We start from the raw sequence: 26342 nt of genomic DNA on the forward strand, positions 1-26342 counted from the left end.
CTTAGTGGATGAGGAAAACGAGGTTCCATGGAGTAAAGAACCTGACCAGGTCACCAGAGTGGTGAGAACTAGGGCTGGAAGCCCAACCTCCTACTTGGTTTTAACTGCAAAGAATTCCAATGAATGCTTGGCAATCAGAGAATCCCAGAAGTCATGAGGAAATGAGGCCCACTTTCTCACTCCAATAGATTAAAATATTACCTAAGTATTTATACCTTGAATTTTACAGAACACCCCCTTTAAAGATTGATGATTAAGCCTGGGACATTGTATCCATTGTGCTACTATTGAACAATTTGTTGTCCTGTTTGGGGCCATACAAAGTCATAGCAAGCCATTGTCAGGATTTCCTTATTAATCTAAATGTATGAAATGAATTTGGAAGGTCCAAGCTTTGGTGTCTCCCCTTGGCGCCGTGGTCCTGCTGGTCCTATGCGCTGGCAAATCCTTTCTTGCTGCAAGGATGAAGGAATGTGCTCTTCGGTTCTGTGGGAGAAGGCACAGCTGCTGAGTGGCCAGATGGATCTTTTCCTTTGCTGTTATTTTAATGAAAGATGTGTTGAGACGATGTCTTCCAAATTTCTTTACAAATACTTAATAGCATTATAAGCACTATTTGAAAATAACCTTTCGTTAACAAATTCAAGATGGAGAAGGCTGAAGGACTTTTCATTCGGGTCCCTGGGTGGAGCCTTACAGTCCTTGTGCTCAAACATACCCATAGCATGGTTCTCTCTTTATTCTGTGGACATTGCTTTCACGTGTGCATTTTCCCACCAAAGGGAGCCACCCACCCATGTGCATTGTTTTTTATTTACAGACCTATTTTAAAAGCCTACAAAGATACTTGTGGCCAACTTCCCATGTCAGTTGATCTATAGCTACATCTCCATCTGAATGTTTATGCCATCCAAGGCTATACTATCCTCCCTGTGAGTGCTCATGGTTATTGCAACAGTTCACTTAGAGTTGACATATGTCCACCAGGAGGACAAGGATCCTTTTGGTTTCTCTCTAATCCAGCTCCTCCTCTAAAGGAAAATTGTATAAAACACTTTTGATTTTCTGTCAATCCCTTTTGGTCTGCTCTGTGCTCGCTCAACACTTTCTCTTATGGGTGGAATACAGGAATGAAGCATCCTCTATGTCCTTGAGGCGTTCATTCAGAAAAACACTGTGGATAAATGATTAATAGTCATTGCATGATGAAACTGTCTTATTTCTTCTAATCATGTAGACCAGTGAGCTACACCTTCTTTTCCTGTTTGTGTTGTTCTGATAATAATGAACAGCAATTTGAAAATAATTTTATAAAGTTTTAAGAACTAATTAAAAGAATTGTGAGATTCTTTGGTCCTTCTGTTTATATGACCCAACAAAAGAAATTTGAAACAGAAGAAGCCAGTGGACCATTGTTTAGGTGAAAGGAAGCCTTCTTTCTCCAATGTGGAAGGACTAGCCTTCTGGGTTGTCATTTTGCCTGCTTCTGGGGGTGTGCTTGGCCTGCATTCTTGATTTTAAGAGCATGGGAGAGTACTTCCTACTGAATTTGGACATTACTACCACCTCACCATCCAGGATCTCCTGACAGAATATCCACCCTTTCCAGTGCAGAGGGTCAGTAGGGTGTGACACTGAAGCTGCCAGCTTCTAACAGTTGCTCTGAATTTCCATCCCCTCTTCTCTCCCACTTGCTTTCCTTTCTGTGGTGGCGATGGTGCCTTAGGTTGATGTAGAGAGCAATGTTGACATCCTTGATTGCCCTCTGACTGTAAGTCTCCGTGTTTCCTCTGTCAGCCTCGATAACCGGGCCTGCTCTCCCAGTCCGCTCCCCTCCCCTCCCTTGCCTGTATGTCTCCTTGTTAGCTTCTCTCCCCACGCTCTTGATTCTCCCAGCTTTCTGCAAATTTACTTTTCATCTTGGTAGAACTTAATAGTTTTGCTTTGTAGTGGTAGTTCAGCGCCTTCTACTTAGTGAGAATTGCAATGCCAAAAAATACTCCCCAGCAAACACAAAAAAGAATATTTTGGTGTCTTCCTGAATATAAGCAGTATTTTTTTATATTCTTTGAGAGTATCAAAGCTGTCTTTCACTAAATTTCCTTTAGTATCTGCTGGTACTATGATTATAACAACACTCTGAGGCTCAGTCCTCTTCCAGTTTGCTCTCTGATAAACACAGTGGCCAAAAGCATCCTGGGGAGGAAAGAGTTTATTTCAGTTTATAAGTTACAGTCCTTCGTTGAGGGAAACCAGGGCAGAAACTTGAGCAGGAGCCACTGAGAAATTCTCCACACTGGCTTGCTACAAAGCCCTTCATCTGCCAGCTTAAACATCCGAGCCCCATCTACCTAGGGATACGACTACCTGTATCAGTCAGCCGTCAAGAAAAGGCCTCACATACATGCTCACGGGCAAATCTGGTTGAAGCAGTTCTTCAGTTAAGGTTCCCTTTTCCTTAGGTGTGTCACATTGACAACTGACGTTAGCTATTGCAAGTCCATTTGATAAAGCTAGCCCCAAATCCTCTATACCAGTCAGTAAGTGCCACAGCCCAAAATACAGAAAAGAGGCTTTGCTAAGTGGGTGTGAACTCTACTGCATAGCATCTGCCCTTCAATAATCCAGACTTCAGTAATCCGGACTCTGTTCACTTGCATAATTTCCCCCACATCTAGGGGCTGTGCCCTTCATTTTCAGCTTGTACAGATTAAAAGGACTGGCTTCAGCAGACGTTAGACTTTTGACTCTTTCTTTCCATCTTCTGGTTGACCTGCTTATTGAACAGTACTTCCTTTATAAGTAAATGTATAAAGTTTTAAAAAAGTAATGATGATAAGAGCCATCAAAGACACAGAGAGTCTCAGAGGTGTGGGGACACTTTTGTAGTGTTTGCGTTTTTAATTCTTTTTTAGAAAGAGCAGACATTTTTTTTTTTAAATTCTACTTTGCTTTTGGTCCTGGATTTTATAATCCAAACCGAATGTACAAAAATTAATTTGAATTGGCCATTTCCCAAGAAATACTGCTGATATACAGTTGAGAAGCACACCCTAGGATGAGGTAGCTTCTGGCCATCCTGACGTGAGCCTTTCTAACGGAAGCCTTTGTGGGCATGTTTTCTTTCCCAGGAGATGGCGAATATTTTGGCTCAGAAGCAGCTGCGCTACATCATTTTAACAGTGAGTACCCCGTTCACTGAATCCACCATGTTAGGGAGAAATGTCCTAGTTAGTGTCTGTGGGTTCTTCTGTGGTTCCACACTGGAGTTTGAACACTAGGGCCAATCTAGGAAGGGGAAGTATGCTTTAGAACTGGCACAGGCAGTGCTCTGCTGCAGCCACAGCCTCGGCCTGCTGGACGAGGCAAGGAAACATTTAGTGCACCTCAGCTTAGGTGTGCAGGCAAAGAAAATCAGAAACTCCTTGGCTCAAAAAAAATCCACCAGTATGAGCTCTTTTTGATGAGGAAGGTGGTTGGAAATATGGGAGGTTCTGGGAGAAGGGACTTAAAATTCAGGGGAAAAGAAGTTTGCAAAGTCATCTTGTCAGCGTTTAGAGATGAACCCTTTAGGAAGGGTTTTTTTCCGAGCTATTCACCAGTTATTGGAAGGAAGCAAGATTAATACTTATGAAACTAACAAACAGCAACGACCCAATCTGATGTTGTAATTCTACAGTTCAGCAAGCTTAACTCACGCATGCGCACACACACACGAAATATAGGTTTTAAATTCTTCTTTATATATGAAGAAGAAAACAGATCAAAAGGCCATTGCTTTTTGAAAGGCATTGGAAAGAAAGCTTCTCACTTAAAATTCAGCAAGGGATTGGTATGTTCTACAGCGCGGAATGTGCCACAGCACGGTAGTTACATAAGAGGGCAGACCCAGGAAATAAGAGAACTGCATGGAAATGAGGGACACAGCCTTCACTATGGTTTCCTAGGGAAGGGATGCTTCAGAGAACACACTCCAGCCATGTGACACTCAGGTTCAGGAATGGCTAGTTCGGTGCTTTCTGTAGGCTACGGTGTTTATAGGTTGTGTCTAGTCTCAGGGTACCTGGCTTTGGGTGTTTGGGACACTGGGAAGATGGCCATAGCCCTCCTAGTTTGCATATAAAAATACTTCTGCTATCTTATCTCTACAAACTGTTTGGGGCTTGTGCTGGAGTGCAGGTTCTGCAGGGTAAGGAAGTTCTCACATGCCAGAACTTCAGAATCATGGCTAGGGTTAACTTTGTGCTCTGAATCTTTTCTTTAATAATTTTAAAAAATGTAATTTGTCCACAATGTCTCTAGCATGTCATCCGAGCACAGCGGGCCATCAACAATGAGATGGCACACCAGTTATATGTTCTCCAAGTGCTGACCTTTAACCTTCTGGAAGACAGGATGATGACTAAGATGGACCCCCAGGACCAGGTAGGTGGATGCTCCACACAAATGTAATCAGAGACAGAGACAGTGCATCAAATGTCTGTCCTTTAGCTACCCTCAAATCCGGAGTCTTATATGATCCCATAATTGTTTTCTTGACATCTCAGAACTTGGACATATTGCTTTAAAGTTTAGGTGACCCTAAGATCAGAGAATAAAATGGAAGGGCTAGTCCATGAGGTTCCATATGCATGCATGTTTTTCCTTTACATTTAAGAGCTTGAGGTTAAAGCCCTGGGCTCTTGACCATATTACATTAAGTGGGGTCAAGTTCCCATACAGCTGAGGGCATTCAAGGCCTTGAGTAGCATTGATTCTACAAGTGGGAGTGGTTTGCATTCTCCAGTATCTAAGACCAAAGGCAGTTTGTCCTTTTCTCCCGTGCACCCTCATTTCTAGGCCTGTGTTTTTGTTGGCTGGCCAGTTTTTCTAACTCCCTGCTACCTCTGTCACTGTGTACAAAACATTCTGTTTCCACCCAGAAGGCTTTGGGGGGAGCTTCCCTGCAGGAGGGTAGAGGGAGGAAGCAGCTGGGAGCCCCGCCCCTGCTGTACACATTTTCAACTCAAATAGTGGTGCAGCTGTGGAAAGGAAAACATTCGCTATTGGCACGTGAGGGCCTGATCTGCTGCAGATGCTGAGCTGCACATGTGGGGCGTGTGGCTGCTGCGGCCCTCCATTCATGCTGAGAGGCCATGTGAGTAAGACTGAAGGAGAGGCTTGCATAGGCCAATGATTGTGCCCCGTGCTTTTTCTCTGAAAACCAAGATTGGTGTAGTACAAGGGAGACAAGACAATTGTTTTGCCACTTGGAGCGAGGGAGATCAGTGCTCTTAATATGGAGCAACACGCTTCATTTGTAAACACTTCCCCTCGTTGAATAAATGGCGCATAACATAATTAATCACTTTATCCATTAACTACATTCACATTGTTATAACCCCACTGCATGTATCTTCAGGCCTCCTTGTATGTGGCCAGACTGAATTTCTGTGCCCTCTGAAACCATATTTGCTCTCCTCCTATCCCTCCAATCCCTTCTGGGTTTCTATAAATCACCCCTCTGCTTCCTGTTTTTATTAAGTTGACTCTTCTACAAAGAGTTGATGAGCAGAAAAAAGATATTAGTTGCTTTCTATCTAGCCTGTTCTACTCAGCAAATTTAAGTTTTTAATTATAATGTTTTATGTTTTAGATTATAACATAAAAAGAGTATTGCCCTCCTCCTTCCCTCTCCCCAGCCTTCCCATACACCCACCTCCCTTGCTTTCAAATTCATGGCCTCCTTTGCTTTAAGTGTTGTTGCATGTATCTGTATTTGAACTCCTAAATACATAAATACAACCTGCTCGTCCATATACTATTACTTGTAGAGATGATTTCCGGGCTGACTAGTCGGTCTTGGATAGTTAGCTGATGAACTCTCCCTGGTGAAGACTGTTTCTCCTACTGTTAGCAGGCCTTAGTTACTTCCTATTCCCCCCTCCCACATTAGCGTCTCTATTGGTGCCATCCTTGTTCCAGTGTTTTTTATGAAGCCACGTTGGTGATACGTCATAGGTGCTGCTTCGCTGACATTTCTCGGAGACATAGTCTCATGGGGAATTTGTAAGGTTCTTCCCTATGGTAAGATGTTGGTAGTTTGCCAGGCAGTGGTGGCGCACGCCTTTAATCCCAGTACTTGGGAGGCAGAGGCAGGTTGATTTCTGAGTTCGAGGCCAGCCTGGTCTACAGAGTGAGTTCCAGGACAGTCAGGGCTACACAGAGAAACCCTGACTCGAAAAAGATGTTGGTAGTTTGCTTCTGGCTAGACTAACAACATCCCACTGTGTTTCTACACCACGCTCGACTTTGGAAGAACATTTGTCATTGTTTTTGCCTTTGTGCTCTCCCTTTTATTTTTATCTTGTGCTAGTTTCCATGAAGTCAGGCCTCAGTCGAGTGAGAGATCTCTCCTAGTACAAACACTGCTAAGAACCACATGTACCTCTTAATTAGCTTCAAACAGAACATCACTCAAACACTCTTCAACTTAATCTTCATCAATAATAGCCCTTCCATTGTATGGTGGGCTTTTATGTAGGCCTCCCTAGATAATATTTATCATTGCTCCAAGTGCCTTGGCTGGAAGATAGATGAATGCCGAGCTGGAGCAGAGAGAGGCCTGAGTTCTAACTCAGGACACGACTTGTCTTTTTGCTCTTCTGCTTTGCCTGAATGCAGTGATTCATTTAGGCTCTGGGGAAAGGAGGCGGCGGGGGCCTTCTGTCATGCACAGTGAAAGCAGCTTGCTTTCTTTTTGCCTTTTTTCTTCCCCTCTCTGTATCCTTTAGGCCCAAAGGGACATCATATTTGAACTTCGAAGAATTGCTTTCGATGCAGAGTCAGAACCTAATAACAGCAGTGGCAGCATGGAGAAACGCAAGTCCATGTACACTCGGGATTATAAAAAACTTGGCTTCATTGTAAGTACTCTGTCTCCAGTACACTCTCTCCTCCCACCCTCCCCATCTGACCTCAGTCGCATCGAACGTGTGGTCCTCTTGTGCTTTGCAGAATGGTTTCCACATTTCCAGATGTTTAGCTGGTTTAAATAGGATCTCATGGAAATCTCCTCTGGCTGCGGTGAAATGGAATAAGTTGCACAAGTGTGACTAATACTTCGCTTGTTTATCCAGTTCTGATTAAGTGTAATGTAGAGTAGTTAGGCTGGAATGCATCGAACCGTCCTGAGCCTCCTTCGAAAGCCACTGTGGTTCTCCTGGTGGGATGAATGGTGACAGTTCCAGGAGGCATCTTATTATTGGCTGGTGATTGGATTACTCAGATGCATTGATTCCAATCTAAGGGAAGCTGGAAGTCTCCTGGAGTTGAATCATGATGAGATTTATATAGTTTATGGTCTTAAAAAAGTCTTACCTTGCTTCAAATGTTAATGGATTGTATCTTACACACACACACACACACACACACACACACACACACACACATACACACACACACACACACACACACACAAACTTCATATATCAGAACACAACGTGTCTTGAATCTAACCTGCTGTTGTGGTTGTTGCTGCTTATGGACAACATCACCAGTTCGAGAGTGAACTTAAACTCACTTGAAATTTTGCAGTTGTTATATTAGGTTTCCATTTTAGCCTCCATTGTAAATGACCCAATTAAGATGTTGGCTTGAGTGGTGAGAAATCACTAGGAAATAATTTTTACTTCAGATACATCTTCCTGGAAAACAAAGCAAAACGAAATAACCCTCAACTAGGTTTTGATCGTGCCAAATTGCTTTCTTTAAGTATCTAGTAATTAGCTTTTTATTTAAAGCATGTCAAAGTGACCATTTTTTCAACCTTTTAATAATGTCTCTTCAATTTCAAAATGTTCAAGCTAGGGATTTTATAGTGTTACTACTGTCTTTCCGAGTAAGAGTATTTATTGATAACACATTCAACGTGGCAGCTACTTAACATTTCCAGGCAGTGTTTGCTACACCAAACACTGGTTTGGTTTTGACAGTCCATCTGACACTATAGATGAATTGAGTTGGCGGGTGAGGCTTTCTTGTGTCTTAGTATCTTTGATGCCACCTCTCCACCTTTGCGTCATTCCTTTCTGAGACACGAGGCCCAGTTAAGGTGGACAGCATCCACTTCCCACTTCCCCGCCTTTGCCTTCCAATCCTGCCCCGTGGGTAAAGCATAACGACTTCACATGGAAGCAATGCAGGATCGTCTTCTGGTCTGATCCTTTCTACCCACAAACCATCAAAATCACCGAGTAGAGCTCAGCCTGGCACTACCTGGCATGGGTCTCACTTGAATCACATACAAGCTCTCAAATAGGCCCTCCCTGTGTACTGTTCATCTGCCCAAGGCCTCGGTGGGCCTACGGTGCAGCCCGGAGTTCAGAGGATGCTGGGTTCCTCTGAAGGTGAATGGGTGGCAGGCATGAAAAATCAACCCTGGTGTTGCAGCCTGTGTACCTACATCACAAGCCAGGGATGATGCACCTTCCTCGGTGTCTCTGTGTTCTGTCTGAGCATCATTGGTAAAGCCTGACCCACCTTGGTTTTCAAGTGTAGGCCGCTCTTGACCATCTCTGTCTTGGAGTGTTCTGTTTCCTGAGTATGGGATGGGCAAGGGTGGAGTGTTTTGTCTGAAAGTCAGTTCGATGTGACTCTAAAGACTCTCAAATTTATGCAGCACTTTCCTTGAGGATTCAAAACGTTATTTTAAGGATGGGATTTAAAAAAAGGCATTCACTAAAGAGTAGCCCAAAGGGAGCACTGGTTTCCTGGATTTTGTTCTACATTTTTTTTTTTTAATTTTAATTTTTAAAACTTCCTTAGAAGCCTATCCCAGGCTTAGGCCACGGTCTTGCATCAGAGGGTTGAGAAACTGGAAAGACTTTTGAGTAATGATCTATGCTGAGAATGAGCCAACAGTCTCCACAGCTGATATTTCACTGGCGAATTCGTGGCCAAGGCAAAAAAAAAAAAAGCCTAGGCGCAGACTCCTTCTGCCACCTAGCGGCTGCTCTGCAGAAATGCTACAGGCTGTCCACCATGGTCTCAGCAGATTTGTGTTGAATTCTTTCTGAGCCTGCAAGGCAAACACCATCCTGCCTGTCTAAATCTGAACTTGGAAGAACACTGAGAAGTTTGGATAAAATTTGATTTCTTTGAATAAAGGTTGAATTTATAGAAAGAATATAATTTCTTATTTCGTTTCTCCCAAGTAGACAGAGCCCAGGAAGCAGTAAGTTGATAGTTTCTTAGAGTCCATGCAGGCCACATTTCACCTTCTATTTCCCTGCTTCCAAGCCATGGGCTAAGAAACCTGTCTTTTAATATATCTGTGATTGGTTTCCTTGGCCGCAAACTGGTCACAGCTTTTTGTTTCAAATTTACCAAAGCAGACAGAGATCTTAGCCACCCTGGAGCCCTCCTTCATTTTAGGAAGTACGTGTCTTGGAAACCACAGGCAGAGTTTTGAGTTCAGAGTTCTTCAGAGGAACAGAGTAGTCCGTGGTGTGTGTGTGTGTGTGTGTGTGTGTGTGTGCGCGTGTGTGTGAATTTATTAACTGAGGTTAAAAAACAGAGCTAAATCACATCCAAGAAGCCGAGAGCCTGGCAGTTGACTTTGTCCTTGAGGCTGATGCCTTAACAGCTGCCCGTCATTGTCATTCACTAGAGCGGTGATAGACAGTAGTTGTTCCATCTACATGGTGAGGTGCCGTGATAGTCCCAGGCTAGCACCAGAAGACTGGCATGATCCTGGAAGGCCCACTGGTCCCTTGTCCATGAAAGCTATCGGAAATGCTGGTTCTGCTGTCAACCAAGACACTAGCAGAGAAATACTCAGGAAAATCAGCTCAGCTGTGAGAGGGAGGCCAGTCCAGCTGAAGGCTTACTCGTTTAATCTGGACCACTAAAGATGGTGCTATCCACTGTGTGTGTGTGTGTGTGTGTGTGTGTGTGTGTGTGTGTGTGTGTGTGCGCGCGTGCGCAAGCGCGCGTATGATTTGGGGCTTGTCTTCCTACAGCAATCAAGGCAACCAGGACAAGTATGTCAGTGAGACTCCTTGAATGGCTGATTCTAACTTTGGGCAATTTGACATTAAAAGCATCAATGACACCATTATAGAAGGGGCTGCTGCTCCAACAAGGCAGAAGGGACAATTTTTTTTATTAGATATTTTCTTTATTTACATTTCAAATGCTATCCTGAAAGTTCCCTGTACCTGCCCCCCACCCTGCTTACCCACTCCCACTTCTTGGCCCTGGCATTCCCCTGTACTGGGGCATATAAAGTTTGCAAGACCAAGGGGCCTCTCTTCCCATTGATGGCCGACTAGGCCATCTTCTGCTACATATGCAGCTAGAGACACGAGCTCTGAGGGTACTGGTTAGTTCATATTGTTGTTCCTCCCATAGGGTTGCAGACCCCTTTAGCTCCTTGGGTACTTTCTCTAGCTCCTCCATTGGGGGCCCTGTGTTCCATCCAATAGCTCACTGTGAGCATCCATTTCTGTATTTGCCAGGCACTGGCATAGCCTCACAAGAGACAACTATATCAGGGTCCTTTCAGAGAAATCTTGCTGGCATTTGCAATAGTGTCTGCGTTTGGTGGCTGATTATGGGATGGATCCCTGGGTGGGATAGTCTCTGGATGGTCCATCCTTTCGTCTTAGCGCCAAACTTTGTCTCTGTAACTCCTTCCATAGGTATTTTGTTCCCTATTTTAAGGAGGAATGAAGTATCCACAGTTGGCCTTCCTTCTTCTTGACTTTCTTGTGTTTTGCAAATGGGACAATTATTTTGAAGGATGGCTGTTTGATGGAAGAAGTGGATGGACTTCATGCTCCTTAGCTCAGCATCCCAAAGGAACGGGCTTTCCTAATGAAATAATTCCAGAACACACACACATTTTAATACAGGGTCTCATTACAGAGTTCTAAACTTCAGAATTGATGTAAAGTTACTACGTGCCTATGTGCGGTTGTAACAATACGGAAAAGCACGTTCTTTAAAATAAAGCTGCATGGTATTGTAAGATGATTATCACTGTCAGTATCAAAGTGCCAGGCCCCTTTGGGGTGGCAGGCAGTGGCGTTGGATGCTGCCACTCTTACTGAAATGGAGGAGCCACAAGGCCTTCTGTAGAATGACCAGGCAGGCAAGAGCTGCACCTCTCTGACAGTAAGGACTGTGAGAAACAGAGACAGTGACATGTCTGGCCAGGGCTATGACAGAGTCTAGTTTTGACTTTGAATTTGTGGCTATGTGAGTTGAGAATTTGCTGTGTTCAGTGGCTGGGGCAAGTCCTGGTAGCTTTCATTAGATTTTCATTCTGCTTTTCAGTCAGGACATAGAATAAAATTGATTAAAACTTTTTTTTCTAGTGCCTCCCCATTCTGTTTACCTTTACTAAGAAACTAAAAAAAATTTTTTTTAAATATAGTTTTCATCTATTGTAAGTTGCATTAATGTGAGAAGTTTTAGACATTGCCTTTAACTTTCTCAGAGTCATCTTATAAGATAAAAAGAATAAAATAAGAAAGTAGCAAAGATAATATGCAGTGGGAAATGTACTCCTTCAGGAGTAAGCTCTATGCGCAGCTATTCAGGAGAATTTCTGACTTGAGAGATTGGAGGTAATCACGCAGTTACACACGTGTGATTATACATAACTCCAGCTGCGGGCTTGCTGTCTTCCAGTCCTCCTGAGAGGAGATGGCGGGCAGTGAAGTGAGCTCTCTTTTCTTTCTCCTTCCTCCCTTCGTTGTCCCAGTCCCCACACTGCAGAAGCTGTGTCGCTGCTTTTCCAGTGCCTTCAGATGTAAGTGTTATGAGAATGCCACGGGAGAGGAAACCCAGTGCCTGAGTTCTGGTAGCTCGTACTGTTTCTCTCTCTCCCACTTAGAGCACGTGACTAATGCAGATCAGTTCTTCAGATAAAGTAGAGCCCAACGGTAGAACATTTTCAGTCAGCATTTCAAGGCGTTGGGTTCAATTTCCCCCACAATGCTAGTTTGTAAATACATAAATATAAATGAGGTAGGTATAATATCCAACTAGCAATAAGTTGTGTCTACCTAATTATCAGACAATAAGTTGCTCAGTGATGGTTGGTGCCTGGAAGCAGTGCAGGAATCTAGATGTTTTTACTGTGAACTTACAAAAGCTACCACTGCTCTTACTGAAATGGTGCCCGGTGACTCACCCCTGTGGCATAAGGTGGAGGAAAAGTGGAAACCATCGGCTGTCCCCGGGGCTAGGGAGAGACTGTTCTGTGCCCTCGGTAAACTGCGGATCTTTGGCACGCCCAGTGTTTGTCACACAGGAAGAAAAAAGTGGAGTTGGCTTTGAGAGCGAGGGAAAGATTATAACAATTTTTTAATTAAAAAGGGGCGAGGGTTGAAATACATAGTCAAACCTCATTATTAATAGATTCCACGCTTGAAAATTCTCCTATTTATCTAAATTTCTTTGTAACTGCAACATGAATATTCCAGGCACTTTTCAGGGTTACTCTTGGATGTAAGTAAGTGACACTAAGCCACTTAATCTGTTTGGACGCAGCTCCGTTGACAGTGAGCGGACTCCTGTGTCAGCCCTCACATCCAAGCCAACTTTCTGCAGCTGACCTCAGGTTGCATCCTCTCTTCTCTGTCATTACTGTTGCTGCTTGAAATGGCACAATGTTGACGTTTTGGTGAAGTTCCTAAGTAGTCGGGGGCTTTGGTGTGCCTTATGGAGAAACTTCAGAGTATATGTTTTAGGTGACTTTCCTATAGGAACGCATTATAATGCCTGGTGGCTACATGCTAAATGAAAGAAATGAAGCATAAACATCAAATAAGATGCCTTTTAAGTAGACGTGCACTTGAACTTGGCTATGTAGGAGTGTATAGTTAACAAAAATAGCAAAACGAATCGAATGCTGTGCTGCACCGAGGCGCCATGCAGTTGTGAATTTAGACTCTTTAATCATGGGTGAAGCATTACCAAGACTGCTTAGTGGGTAGGGGTGCTTGCTGCCAAGCTGGCACACCTGAGCGGGAGTCCCTGGACCCACAAGGAGGGGAGCGACTCATGAAGGTTGTCCCTAGAGTTCCTCAAGTATGGTGTCTCGCATATGTGTGCTCATACACATTCACACACAAATAACATTTAATGAATTGTTTAAATGGAGAAATCATATGTGCTCCGAATAAGGAGAGTCTGGTGCGTTTGGTCATGCCTGCGGTGCCAGAGAACAGTGTCCTGTTTGTGGAGAGTGGAGAAGACATGCCCCTCTCTGCATTATAAAGTTTTTGTATGCACTTCATGCTCTTGGAACAGTCAGTGGGGTGGGAAGGACAGTACACCTTACAGGGGATTTTCTCTATTGGAGGTCAAGAGCTAGCAGCCTGTCTTGTGTTTTCGCATGGTGCCCACCAGGGTATTGTCAGGTATGCACCCTGCCGATGTGACCCCATCTCCAATGCTGTACAAGGACAGCATTAGTTAGAGCAGATAACACATTTCTCGAAGAAACTAAGCCATGGCAGTTACTTTGAGTTGAGGCCTCACCTTTGTGGTGTGTGTCTTTCTTTTATGTGAAGGAGTTTGTGGAAAGCACAGTACAGAATGAGCTTTGCTGAGAATCCAGCCACTTTCCTACCAGGATAACATGATAATTGGGTTGTATTACTAGCTAATTCCTTGGCTTGTATCTTAGCTACTAATATACCCATAACCAATAGACCAGAAAAGCCAAAGGACAGTAAAATATATGTATAGTTTCTAAACTTCTGTACATTTTAGCTCGTTAGAATTCTGGATGAAGGAAATCTGGGCTAATATTAGTGAGGATTGAAGGTCCATCTAGTTCCTCCTATCCTGGGACCGCACGGGGGATGCAGGCAAAGTGATTGCTAGAAACTTAAAGCAATGTGTGTTTCCTGTGGCTCTTTTATTTCCTTTCATTCTTCTTTCTTGTTTTAGACATCTCAGAATGTAGCCCTGGCTGGTTTGGAACTTGTTAGGTAGAACATGGTGTAGACTGATCTCATAGAGATTGACTTGTGTCTGCCTTTGGAGTACTGGGACCAAAAGCATGCAGTAGTACCATGCCCTGTTCTGTGTATGGTTTCAAGCAGGTACTGTGTGGCCTTGGTCCTTGGGGAACAGTTCTCCCTCTCTCAACCTCCTTGAAGCTTCACGCACTGTCTTTTCCCATCTGACATCTGCACGCTCCGGTTCTAATAATTTCTAGGTACAGTCTTGTTTCAAATTGAGGTAACATGGACTTAAACCAAGAACATAAATTTGGGTAGTTAGAGAAGGAAATTCTGGGAGGGTTTAGGAGATGGGAAAAGCATGATCAAAAGTATTATATCAAAACAAAACAAACCAACAACAGCAGCAGCAACAAACCACTCTAGTCACTGATAAAACCAGAGCAGAAATAACCACCAGGTGGCGCAAAACCGCAGCCATTAGCTTCCAGTCACCCTGCTGGCTCTGTTGCACTGGTGGTGAGCTTGTGGCCTTGGCAGGTATAGGACTAAGTCAGGACTCTCAGGGCTCTTGGAGTCACCAAGCATGCACTGGTGCCTTAGAAAGGACTAGCAGCTTTCTAAGATGTCTAACTGTCGTCCTTGTGAGATGGAATTTCCCTGCTGCTCCTGGGAGGTGAATTTATCAGCACCCCCTCCTGCCCCGAGACTTTCTGGAGTCTCATTCCAAGTGTTTCTCAGTCTGCTGCTAGGAAAGTCTTCTTAGTGGAGCATAGCACATCTAGTTTTATGTGTTATCCTGCCTTATCACGGAAGCACAGGGAAATGTACTTGAAATGCAAAAATCTAACAACAGTAATAATATATTTTTGAGGTTCATTAAACCATGCGGCAGCAATGCCTTCGAGAGATCAGGCGTGGTAAATGGAGTCAAAGTGAGAAAGCACCAGAAGATGAACAGTGGTCTGGCCAGCTTGGCCATACTCTAGTGGCATTTCTTGTCTAAATTGCACCTCTTGACAAGCATATTTCAACATTTTCTGTTAAGCTGTATAGGCCCAGGTTCATTCTCTGGTCTTTCAGTGGCTTGATCATGTGCAGAGACCACAGTTGTCTGAAAGCTGGGGTTGACAAACGAGCAGAAGAAAGTGAGCGAGCGCAGAAAGCTCTCATCCAGAGAAGATGGTTGGCCTCACTGCCCACCGCAGAACCAGAGTGGAACAGTTCATCATAGCAGGGCTCTGCCCAGAGCACTGCACACTGATTCTTGAGGGGTTTAGCAGGGTGGTCTCAGACCACCCCAAAGCCACCCACATCACTTGCAGATGTGTCTCACTGCTCCGAAATAGAATGGACCAGACTGCCACTGTCTGGGGTGGAGAGTCAGCCCCACATCTCCTTTTGTGCAGACTTGTGCCGTCATTGCCATTTCTGTCCATTTGATGATTTTATATATGTGATCTGTTACACCCTGCTCTCTCTCAGCAAGGGAGAGAACAAAGTGGTAGAGACAATGTGGAATAATCCCATTTTAGCACTTGTAATGGATACTGTATGGAGAGAGAACATATGGATAATTGCATTATTAAAACTTTTTTTTTTTTTTAAAGAAAGTGTTTTTGAAAGCAACTAGTGAAAACTACAAATGTCCGGGCATGGTGGCACACGCCTTTAATCCCAGCACTTGGGAGGCAGAGGCAGGCAGATTTCTAAGTTTAAGGCCAGCCTGGTCTACAGAGTGAGTTCCAGGAGAGCCAGGACTACACAGAGAAACCCTGTCTCGAAAACAAAACAAAAAAACAAACAAAAAAAATTAAAAATTAAAAACTACAAATGATGATTGATTGCCATGACAATATCTGAGTTTTATTTTTCTGGTAGTTTATTTTTTTTTTATTTTTTATCAATTTTAGTGGGAAAAGTTTTTCAGGGGCATTATTGGAAGTGGGAAAAGGAAACAGGTTTATCTTATCGCTGGTTTCTCAGCTTCCTTCTGTTTTGGATGCTGCCACCCTTGGACAGGATGGGTTTTCTCCTTGTAGATCTGCTTTCTGTCCACTGGGTGGCACAGCAGAACAAAGATGTGAACAGGGACCTCCAAGGATGAGAAGGAGCAACTCTTGGTTAGCAGTGTTTAACTTGCAGTATATGTGGTTCTAAGAGGTTCGGGAGGATTCCCCAGGTCTTCCTTTCAGTTTTACCTTGAAATTCATAAGAATCTCTCTCTCCTACCTCTACCCTGTGCTTATAACAGATCTGCGACAGAAGGGCCAATGCATTAATAAGGGTTTATTACTCACCTCTGTGCTTCACATAAACTTTCCTGGCACCCACCTTCCTTCCTTCCTTCCTTCCTTCCTTCCTTCCTTCCTTCCTTCCTTCCTTCCTTCATTCCTTCCTTCCTTCCTTCCTTCCTTCCCTCCTTCCCTCCTTCCCTCCTTCCCTCCTTCCCTCCCTCCCTCCCTCCCTCCCTCCTTCCCTCCCTTCTTCCCTCCCTCCCTCCCTCCCTCCCTCCCTCCCTCCCTCCCTCCCTTCTTTTATATAAATGGATTTCTGGAGCAGAAAGGCAGCATCCGGCAAGTGAATGGATGGCAAATGAAAGATGGAAGCAAGCAAACAGGAGTGGTGTTCTTGAGAGCAATCCAGTTCTACTGCAGACCAGTGTTGTGTTGTGCAATTTCTCATGCACTTCTACCCCAATCTCTGCTACCAGGCTTCAGATTTCTGTTCCATTGCTTGTTAGTAGTTGACTTTGCTCAGTTTATCTTATCTCTTTTAATGACTCATTAGCAAGGAGGGTTTGGTAGCCAATCTACTTAGGCTTGTAGTGGAGATTAATGAGTTAATACATAGCAGAAACCTGACTCACCTTAAGCAGATTTTCATACATTTTTTTCTCCACCTTGTATATTGGTGCGTGTGTACATACTTGTAATATCGGTGTGTGCATATACATGTAAAAGGACATCTGGTTAGTCTCTCAGGGTCATGGCCAGGAGCCTTCTGTCTTATTTTTTGACTTGGGGTATCTTTCTAGTATCTGGGGCTCATTAATTAGGGGAGGCTGTCTGGCCAAAAAGCTCCAAGGATCTTCCTGTCTCCACCCCTTCAGCACAGAGCATAAGTTGACTTGGCTACAACCACACATAGGCCACCACAGCCAACTTTTATATGGGAACCGGTCCTCTTGTGAGACCCTTATCTGAACTCAGGTCCTTATGCTTGCTCAGCACTTTGCTGATGGAGGTAGCCCCGCCCCTCCACCTGACCATAACGTAGTCTCACTATTGATATAAGTAGCTGGTGGCTGAAATGAGCTGGGGTGTGTCCTATCCCTGCTGAATGACTGGAACAGTTCTTTATCTGACAGAAGCCAAGTGAGATAAGGAGTCACAGCATCAAGCTTCAATACCAGCCTCAGTCCTGGGAAAAACACATCCCAGATCCATGAATTTTAGGGAGTTTTCCTACAAATGACTATAGGGTAGGGACCCACCCCCTAACAAATACCTTTTGTGATGAAAGAGTTGGTTATGATGATCATTATGATCATCATGTAGATGCATTTTTACTAGTAAGCATGTCTATTTAGATCTATTCTTCCATTCTAACAGCGTCTCTCTAGACACTCTACCATGAGTGTGTGCTCTCATGAAGGAGGAACTTATAATAAAATTATGAAAGGCTCAAAACCATGGCATGCATTAAGTTAATTTCGCTGCATAAAATATGAAGCCTTGGACGGAAGGACATCATGGAGTTTTCGTCTTGGAGAAGAGCTCTTACCGTGTGGTCCAGTTAACCTAAATTTCACAGTCATACTTCATCTACCGAGTGCTGTGATTACAGGGGCAAGGCTTACACCAGCAGACCCAGCTTACATGGTACCCTTTTGGGGACACCCAGGACCTAGGAAGGACAGCACTAGGACCAGTGTGTGATTAGAGTCTAACTTAGGATGAGCAGCTATGAATTCTGGGTCACAAGCTCAGGTTCCTCCTTTTCTAACCCTTAGCTCTAGGCACCTGGGTGGTGTATGGACTCTGGAAAACCTTAACAAAGTGGCCTAGAGAACAAAGCTGGCCATCCTCGGGGTCATTGAAGAGCTGATGAAATGGCCAGATTAGAGACTCATAATTGAGTCATCAGCTTTCTTTCCATTGACTTTGAGTTTGACCATCTTGAGGAATGCCACATGAGATGAACATGCCTCTTGATGTTGCCCCTGTCTAGACACTACACAGTTGCAATAGGTTTTATTTTTTTTTCCTGTTTGCCAAATGCTCATCATATGATAGTGTCATTCATAACTTTGAATTCCATGTGCTGTGAACTCACTGGCCATATTCACTTGAACAAGTCCGTGGCGAAGCTGGAGCTGGGAGCAGCTCCATGGCGTGGGATTCTAATTCTGGAGATGGCATTCTAGATGTGTAGGAAGACTGTCAAAGCCTTTCCAATGGGAAGGGACTGAACCAGTTTGAGAATCACATGGTTATATAAGACCAGTCCCCTTGCAGGTATCTCAGCTCACTCTTTGTTTTGTTCTTATTCATTCTGAAGAACGGGACAAAGGGATTGCCCAACGCATTCCTGTAAACACGCGAACATTTGAATGGTCACTCTGGCATGGTGCTTGGGACAACACACTGACAAAGACGAGGGTGAATATTACTACACTTGCTCTTACTCTTTAAATGATTACATTCCACAGGTAGTTAACATCCTTGATGTGGAGCTTTAGGTGGTCCATGGGGAGTGGCTGGTTTTATATAACTGAAGAGTTGCAGCTGCTTCCCCGAGAGTGGGAGCCTTTTGGATGTTTTAAAAAAACCTCAGCCCTTATAGGTCTTCTGTAGTAATATCTCATTTCATCTCAGAGATGCATAGGTATCTGGTATTGATAGGAACAAAACATTATTTTCCTCGTTCATAAGATTGCAGTCCCCCTTAAGGATCTTCTTTGTTCTGCTGGACAAGAGCACATAATACTTGCATTCTCCCTCTGTATAGCCAAAGGTGCACACTACAATGTAGGCAAGACATTACAAGAATAGGTAAAAATGGCATATCTCTATGTATCTTTTTTGTGGCATCCAGGGACTGTAAGGGTGGTTCGCAGGACACTCTCCATGCTCTTAGAGCTCTTGGAAAAGCACTAAAACCCAGTGGGCTTATACTGTTGCACATAATATTACTATCAGTGAGGAACCACACTGATCCTCTTGCCTTTCTGGGAAGGAATTATATACTACGCGTCTCAAATGGAACCCACAGTAGCACAGCCATAGATCTGTTGGGTCCAAAGCTGCGGAGTACCTCACTGAATCAGCCTTGCATCCTGCTTTCCAGGGTGTTAGGTGACCTTCATAAATGCCATAATGAAAGTGGTGACACTTCTGTCTGCCCCCAGCTTTCCTGCCACTCAGCCTCAGGGCTATGCTGTGCCACCCGAGGAGGAGACACTCTGGATGAAAGGCCTCGGTCTGCAGAAGCTGTGCATGTCCGCCAGGCTGCATCTTTCCTCTGCCGCTGCTGTTCTCAGTGCTGCAGTCACTGGTTCTCTTTCTGGGTTTTCTTTGCCTTCCCCCTGGTTCCTGGTCTGGAGACCCTTCTCCACCCCTTCTTCCCCTTCCTACATAGCTAAACAAAGTAGTGAAGACAGATATTTTGAAGATCCAGTTTGTGAACGCCCATCATCCTTTATTCAACAGCGACATCCTTTATTCAATAACTGGTCTTGTCGTCTCCTCCACCCCCATCTCCCGTTGTTTAGGGTCCTAAAGTTACTAATTTTGGTCCTTGGTGCTCTTGATCAGTCTGCAGGGCTATCTGTGCTTGTCTGAGAGGTGATACACTAAGGTCCTTTTCTTCTAGTTCCATAGAAAGGCTTTCCTATATCTGTTGGGCAGCTGGCTTTTTTTTATTCCTGAGCTGGGGAAAGGAGGAGGGCTGCTGTGTGGGAATCAGTGTGGCTGTCCAGCCAGAGGTTCAGCAGTGAGAGTCCGTATGGGAGCAGGTCTGTTAGGAGAACAGCCAGGTGAGGGCCCAGAGAGGAAAGCTCAGGGGTCACCCCTCTTTCTCGTCCGAGGAAACATTGTATGTCCTGAAGCTCCTTGGAGAAAAGCAACTTCTACCTGGTTGGGTGTGGATAAGAATCTGTACCAGGTACCGAAGGCTGAAGAAGTGCCTATGGGTTCCAGCTGTATTGAACAACCCACTTCCTGGGCCAAAGCTATAGCTTAAGGAATCCCTTAAGGATTCCAACTGAGAAATTGCATCTCCCTTGCATACCTGTAAGGTGCCTTGGATGATGGAGTAGAGTGTGGCTATGTTAACTTTCTCTACAGATAAGAACCAAATTGTTTGGTTAAGTCTAACCAGTTATTAGCAATTTTGATATCTAAGACTGAATGAGTGAGCGTCAAGTCACAATGCTGAGTTAAGGAAAGACTAGGCCTCCCTGGACCTCAGGTAATGAACATGCTGCCACTCTGGGCCTCCACACATGCTGTTTCCTCTGCTTGAAGTTGCTTTCTCCTCTGCAGTTCTTAACCCTGCTGCTGTGCTTCAGAGTTGAGTAGCAAGGGCTGCCCACACTTTGGTCCCTTCCCATTTCCGGGGCACATCCCCTTGTATTGTTCCTGCTCTTTCCCCCCCACACCCAATACCTTTCCGCTGATGTAGGACCTTGTTTACCTGGCACACCCAGACACAGTGAAGTTCATTGAATAGACGTGGTGAGTGTAAATCTTTATATAAAGACTTTATAGACTATATATATATATATATATATATATATATATATATATATATATATACACACACACACATATATATATATATGTATATATATATAGACTATATATATATATATATAAAGTCTACAAATGCCCTTGGCAAGACTATAAAGTGCCCTTGACGTTCACCAAAGGAATAAAAATATCACATTAGTGGTGGAATTTTCTAGTAAAGGGGATGATGGATGTGAGTAGGCTGTGGTGAGGTGGGTGAGCAGCGGTGATGAGCTAGGGGAAAAATGGAAAAATAGAAAGTTTCCTTCTGTTTCTGCTCCTTTGAATCCAGGTCATGGAAGAATGCTTGCTGGAGCATTTGACGTTAGGTAATTTTTAAAGTAGGAAGTAATTTTAAATTATTATGCCTGGAATTGAGGATTTCACAGTGGTGTGAGTATAATAGGAACTTAGGACAGCTTGGGGAGAATGTTGGTGAACACTGGGAACAGGGACTGTGGGAATGCAGAGGGAATGATCAATGTGCAAGCAAAGGTAAAATATGTTGGGGTTGGTGACTCGCTGGGTGATATAGAAGAGCCTGTATAGATGGAGACTGGTGTTGCTTTTCCCATATGCAGGACATATAGCTTTGGTCCAGGAGGTGGGTTATTCATTTATGGAATAGGCATCTCTGGTCTGAATGTGTGCCTTCCTCCCCCACACACATTCTGCATGGTGATACAGAGGCCTTAGTGTAGGCAGTAGTGCTCCCATGAGAGAAGTTCAGTGAGAAGCCATTTGCCTTCCTTGCTATGAGGACAGTGTTCATAGCGCCATATTTGAGCCCTCTCCAAGATGAGGAACCTCCTGTCTGTGTGAGGTTGGACTCTTCAATGGCTTCACAGGTTTGAGAGAAATTTTCTGTCCCTTGGGTTACCGGGTTTGAAGTGGTTTATAACAGCAGGCCAAACACTGTGTTTGGAGGACATTGAAATTATTGATGGGCCTTCCCATTGGCAGTACCCAGAGGACCATTCAAAAGGAAAGTAATGCTTGGTTCTTCACATTTACTCCAGAGACACTAATCTGACCAGTGTTTTTGTTTTTGTTTTTTGTTTTTTGTTTTTTGTTTTTTGTTTTTTGTTTTTGTTTTTGTTTTTTGTTTTTTGTTTTTATCCAAACAAGAAAGCTGAAGTGGAAAGAGAAAAGAGAATTGCTTGCATCCATTTTTATAAACCCCACACACTGGGTTTGGGGTTCCTTTCTTCACTCATTGATATACTTGCTTCTGAGAACTTCCCAGGCTGGGCTGAGCCTCAAAGCATACTGGGTCACCAGAGAATGAGCTGATGAGGGAACCTGAGAAAGACTTGTCATAGCCAAGAGTTCAGCCAGGAAGGGAGGCCAGCACCACCTGCACGGGGGTGGGGAGTTGTGCATGTGTGTGGGGGGGGGATGTGTGTGAAGGATCTGCCTTTAGCAGAGGAGACTTCTGCCCTGGGAACTGGCCTGGATCCTGAGCTGTGACTACAGTAGAGAAAAGGGAGTAGAGAGGAACTGAGAAGGGCCGTGCCATTCGGAGTAGAGCCAGCAAGAGGAGAATGCCCTGGTGACCTTATAGAAAGTAGTTTCATGAGTTCATAGCGCTGAGATCATGCCCCACTGGTCCATCTGGTATGAATCAGTTAGAAATATGAAGACTTTCTGGATGGCTCAACAACTTTCTCAGGAAAAGAATGGTTTTTGTCTGTAGTTATGTTATGAAAAATGTAGAAAATATTAGAAAAAAGAAAATCACGACAATTTTATCAACAAAAGAAAAATGGTAAGCTGTTGTCAGGATTTTGTCCAACTTTCTCCTGTGCATATATTTGTCCTTTCTACCTTTCTCCTGTGCACACATGTGTCCTTTCCATCTTTCTCCTGTGCACACATGTGTCCTTTCCACCTCCCTCATGTGTATACATGTAAGACAATTAGCTTCAATACTCAGGATAAGGTCTGAGTCAGTGAGTACTAGATTCATGTTTACTTGTGGTTATGTGTCTGTGTGTGCCTGCATAAGGATGTGTGCTTGTGGTTATGTGTCTGTGTGTGCCTGCATTACGATGTGTGCTTGTGGTTATGTGTCTGTGTGTGCCTGCATAAGGATGTGTGCTCATTTGTTTGTCTCTGTACCAGGGAGAGGGAAAGTTATAAGAGAGACTGGAAATGGGATGGCCTGAAACTAATTTGTTGTTGAGAGTTAGAGGACAGAATTGACAGTCCCTATAAAAAGCCGTTGGTGCTGTGCTATTTTTAGGTTTCCTAGTGACTCAACACTGTGTGTGGTGCTGCCTTATTTTCTGCACTGAGGATGAGTAAGTTTGCTTTCCAAAGCTTCTGGTTACTAAGGAGTCACACTGGGGCTCCTGGGCCTGCAGGGAGCTACCCTGCCTGGGCGGGGACTCCTGGCACTGCACTTCTGATGCTCCTTTTATCCCTTCTGGTCCATTCCTCCATCTCTCCTCCCTGCATTTCAGATTACATAATAGTCACCAACCCCCCCCCACCCCCCCCACCCCCCCGAGGCTTGCATGTAAGAAGGAAGCTCTAGCCTAGCCAGAAGCATACAGCCATACAGCGAGGACTGGGTGGGTAAGCATCTTTGTGTGGGTTTGGCATTGTAGGCTCTACCCAGTACAGAGGCTTACCCTCTGTGAGTCTCTCTTCTCATACCCTTTCCTGCCATCTCAGAGAGACCAAGGCAGAGGCAGACAGAGCTCTGGGGAATCCCATGTGGTTCCCAGTGAACACTGTCAGGCTTTGAAGTTTGCAAATCCCTCACAACAGCATGTCTGAAGGCACATGTGCAATTTCCTTTTGTTGTGTGTTTAGCCATGCATGTTTTCTTTACGCTTTGTCACAACATTTATTTTGGGAATCAATATGATGATGTCCCTACAGGGAAGGCTTTGCAGAGGAGACTGTGACAAAGCAAAACAAGCACTCAGGAAAGCACTGCCCCCTTGTAGCAGGCACACTGGGCAACAGGCCTGCCTCTTCCCTTCACTGTATTTTTTTTTTTAAATAACTTGTAGGGTTTGATGTTATCGTTGTTTTTTTGTTGTTTGCTTGTTTATTTCAGACAGGGCCTCATTATGTATTCCTAGCTGGCCTGAAACTAAGAGTGGTCTGTTTGCCTCACACTTCCTGAGTTCTGGGAATAAAGACAGGTGCCACCATGCCTGGCACATGAACTATGTGTTTGGTTGGTTGATTTTCTAGGGCTTAATATGGAGCCCAGACTGGCTTTGTGCCTCAGCCCACCGGGTGCCAACTCTGTAGTCTTGTCCTACCACACACACCTAGCTTCCTTAACTGTGTGACCCAAATGTCCACGTATTATCAATAAACTTTGATAGCATTTCATGACAAGGCTGGCCCATGATTTTAGGAAGGATTCTCCTGTGCATATTGGGGAATTTTTATATTTTACAAAATTTTGTAAGCATATCTGGGCCAATTTTGTGTACAATTAGTATTCTATTCTTTTTGGCAAGATTAATCATAGACTTGGATCAAAAATGTGAGAATGTTGGTGACATTCTTATTTTAAATTAAATTTAAATGATTTCTACTCTTTAATTTAAAAATTATTTTTCAACTTTGCCAGATAAAAACCAACAAGAAATATTTTTAGTTATAGTTTTATGTACTTTGAATATGTGTTTTTAATTAACTATTTAAAATTGTGTGTGTGTGCACATGTGCGTGTGTGTATGCACAAACATGTGCATGTGGTTATAAGTACATGGGTGGTGGTTGTGGTAGAGGCCAGAATAGGGCATTGGATTTCCGGAAGCTGAAGTTACATGCTGGGAGCTGCCCCATGTGGGTGCTGGGAACTCTGCTCCTCTGCAAGAGCCACAAGCACTTTTAACGACTGAGTGACCTCTCCAGTCCCTAATAATTGTCCTTTGTATTTGCTTTTAAAATTGTTCTAATTCTATAAAAAAAAAAGCTCATTGTAAAGTACTCTAAACTCTAGATACCAAATGACTTAGAGAAAAGCCAGGTGTATTCCTCTACACCTTAAACACACACACACACACACACACACACACACACACACACACACACACACACACACGCACACACACGCACACACACACACACACACACGCGCGCACACACACGCACACACACACACACACACGCGCGCGCACACACACACACACACACACACACACACGCATGCACACCAAAATGTGTTTACAAATTTGATATATATCTTTCAGATATTTTTCATGATTATAGAAATAAATATAGTTCCACTAAAATGTGACTATATTAGATATTTTAGACCAAATGGAAATAAACCATAAATTTTTCAAGAGAAGAGCTAGGATAGGTGACTGCCGTTGGGCGTGGGTTTCTCAGATAGGACATGTCAGAAGCCTGCAGTGTTTATGCCTTCGTTTGACCGCCTGCAGAAAGCATATTCAGGCTTTGCTCTCATGCTGCTCTCGGAGTCAGTGATGGATAATCATTGAGACCAACGTCCATGCAACCGAGCAAGCAAGTGCAAGTTGTCCCTCAGCCCAGTTCTCCTTTATGGACAGCAGCCTGTCATTAGCATAATGTTTGTTTTGTGCTCCTGCAGACATTTTATCACATGAATTGCAGGTTATAAATATTAACCTATTGATCTTTCCCGCTTCTTTGTCTCCTGTGAGAATGTCTGATAAATGCCATCATTTCTTCGTTATATAGGTAAAGGAAAAAACAAAACCAAGAAGGTAAGTCCCCAGGCAGGTGACACTCCGTATGTTTGTGAAATGATCTACAGCGTGAGATGCTCTGACCACATAAAAATCCCCATGCTTTTCTCGAGGGTTAAAGTTGACTTGATTCTTAAATCCAAGCTGCTATGCCCCTCTGCTCAGCTTCCTTCTCAGCGCTGTGATTTCTGACATACATCACAATGAACACATTATAAATGGTCAAATATCAAGCTGAAACATACTTGATTTATTCCACCAAATCCTCTACCATTCATTTTTACATCTTAGCAGCAATTTATTGAAGAAGATTCTAGAATCCTTTGATGGAAATCAGGCTTTTCCTTCATTTAGCAGATTATCACTTAACTAAGAGACAATCTTATTCCAGGTTGTCACTGAAGACCAGCTTTCTGAGTGATCACAACTTGTAGCAACCCCAAGAACAACTGTCTGCCCTATCCCTGCTGAGCTGCAGTTCCTATAGATGTGTGTTCATCTGTCCTTATGTTCCTTTGAACTGCCCATTTTGTTTCTTGAATGATTACACATGCTATGGGGACCATTTATCTTTCAATTTAGGATGCAGGTAGATGTCTGCTTTGCATGTGTCCCGTGGACCCATTCAGGGATGCTGAAGCATCTCTTAGTATTGATGAAAATGTATTCATGTTAGAATTTCCATCCTCTCAAGAAGGGAAGTCTGGAGTTTGGGGATTTAGTTTTGTGGCACAGTGCCTGCTTAGCAGGAGCCTGGCCCTGGGTGTAGTCCCAGCATGGAGAGGTGATGATGTAGAAAACAGGGAGGAAGGGAATGAGTGTCATTCCTTCTAAGGCACAGCTGTGTTGCCCACTCATTGTGTACCTTGACTTAGGAATTA

General features: G+C 43.9%; 1 protein-coding gene across 7 annotated transcripts in view; it reads left to right on the forward strand.

The window, feature by feature from the left end:
* Positions 1-26342, forward strand: part of Elmo1 (engulfment and cell motility 1) — a 517847-nt gene that overhangs the window by 193082 nt on the left and 298423 nt on the right. For 4 of the 7 annotated variants that reach the window (XM_006516544.4, XM_006516546.3, XM_006516545.4 and 1 more), the window contains exons 11-14: positions 1727-1771; positions 3132-3182; positions 4303-4425; positions 6774-6905. In XM_006516544.4, coding sequence (XP_006516607.1) covers positions 1727-1771; positions 3132-3182; positions 4303-4425; positions 6774-6905 — 351 coding nt within the window. The remainder of the gene's footprint in view (positions 1-1726; positions 1772-3131; positions 3183-4302; positions 4426-6773; positions 6906-26342) is intronic. The other 3 variants (NM_080288.2, XM_006516547.3, XM_030247141.1) reach the window with 1 other exon arrangement.

Source organism: Mus musculus, chromosome 13 (assembly GCF_000001635.26).
Source record: "Mus musculus strain C57BL/6J chromosome 13, GRCm38.p6 C57BL/6J".
Lineage (NCBI taxonomy): Eukaryota > Metazoa > Chordata > Mammalia > Rodentia > Muridae > Mus > Mus musculus.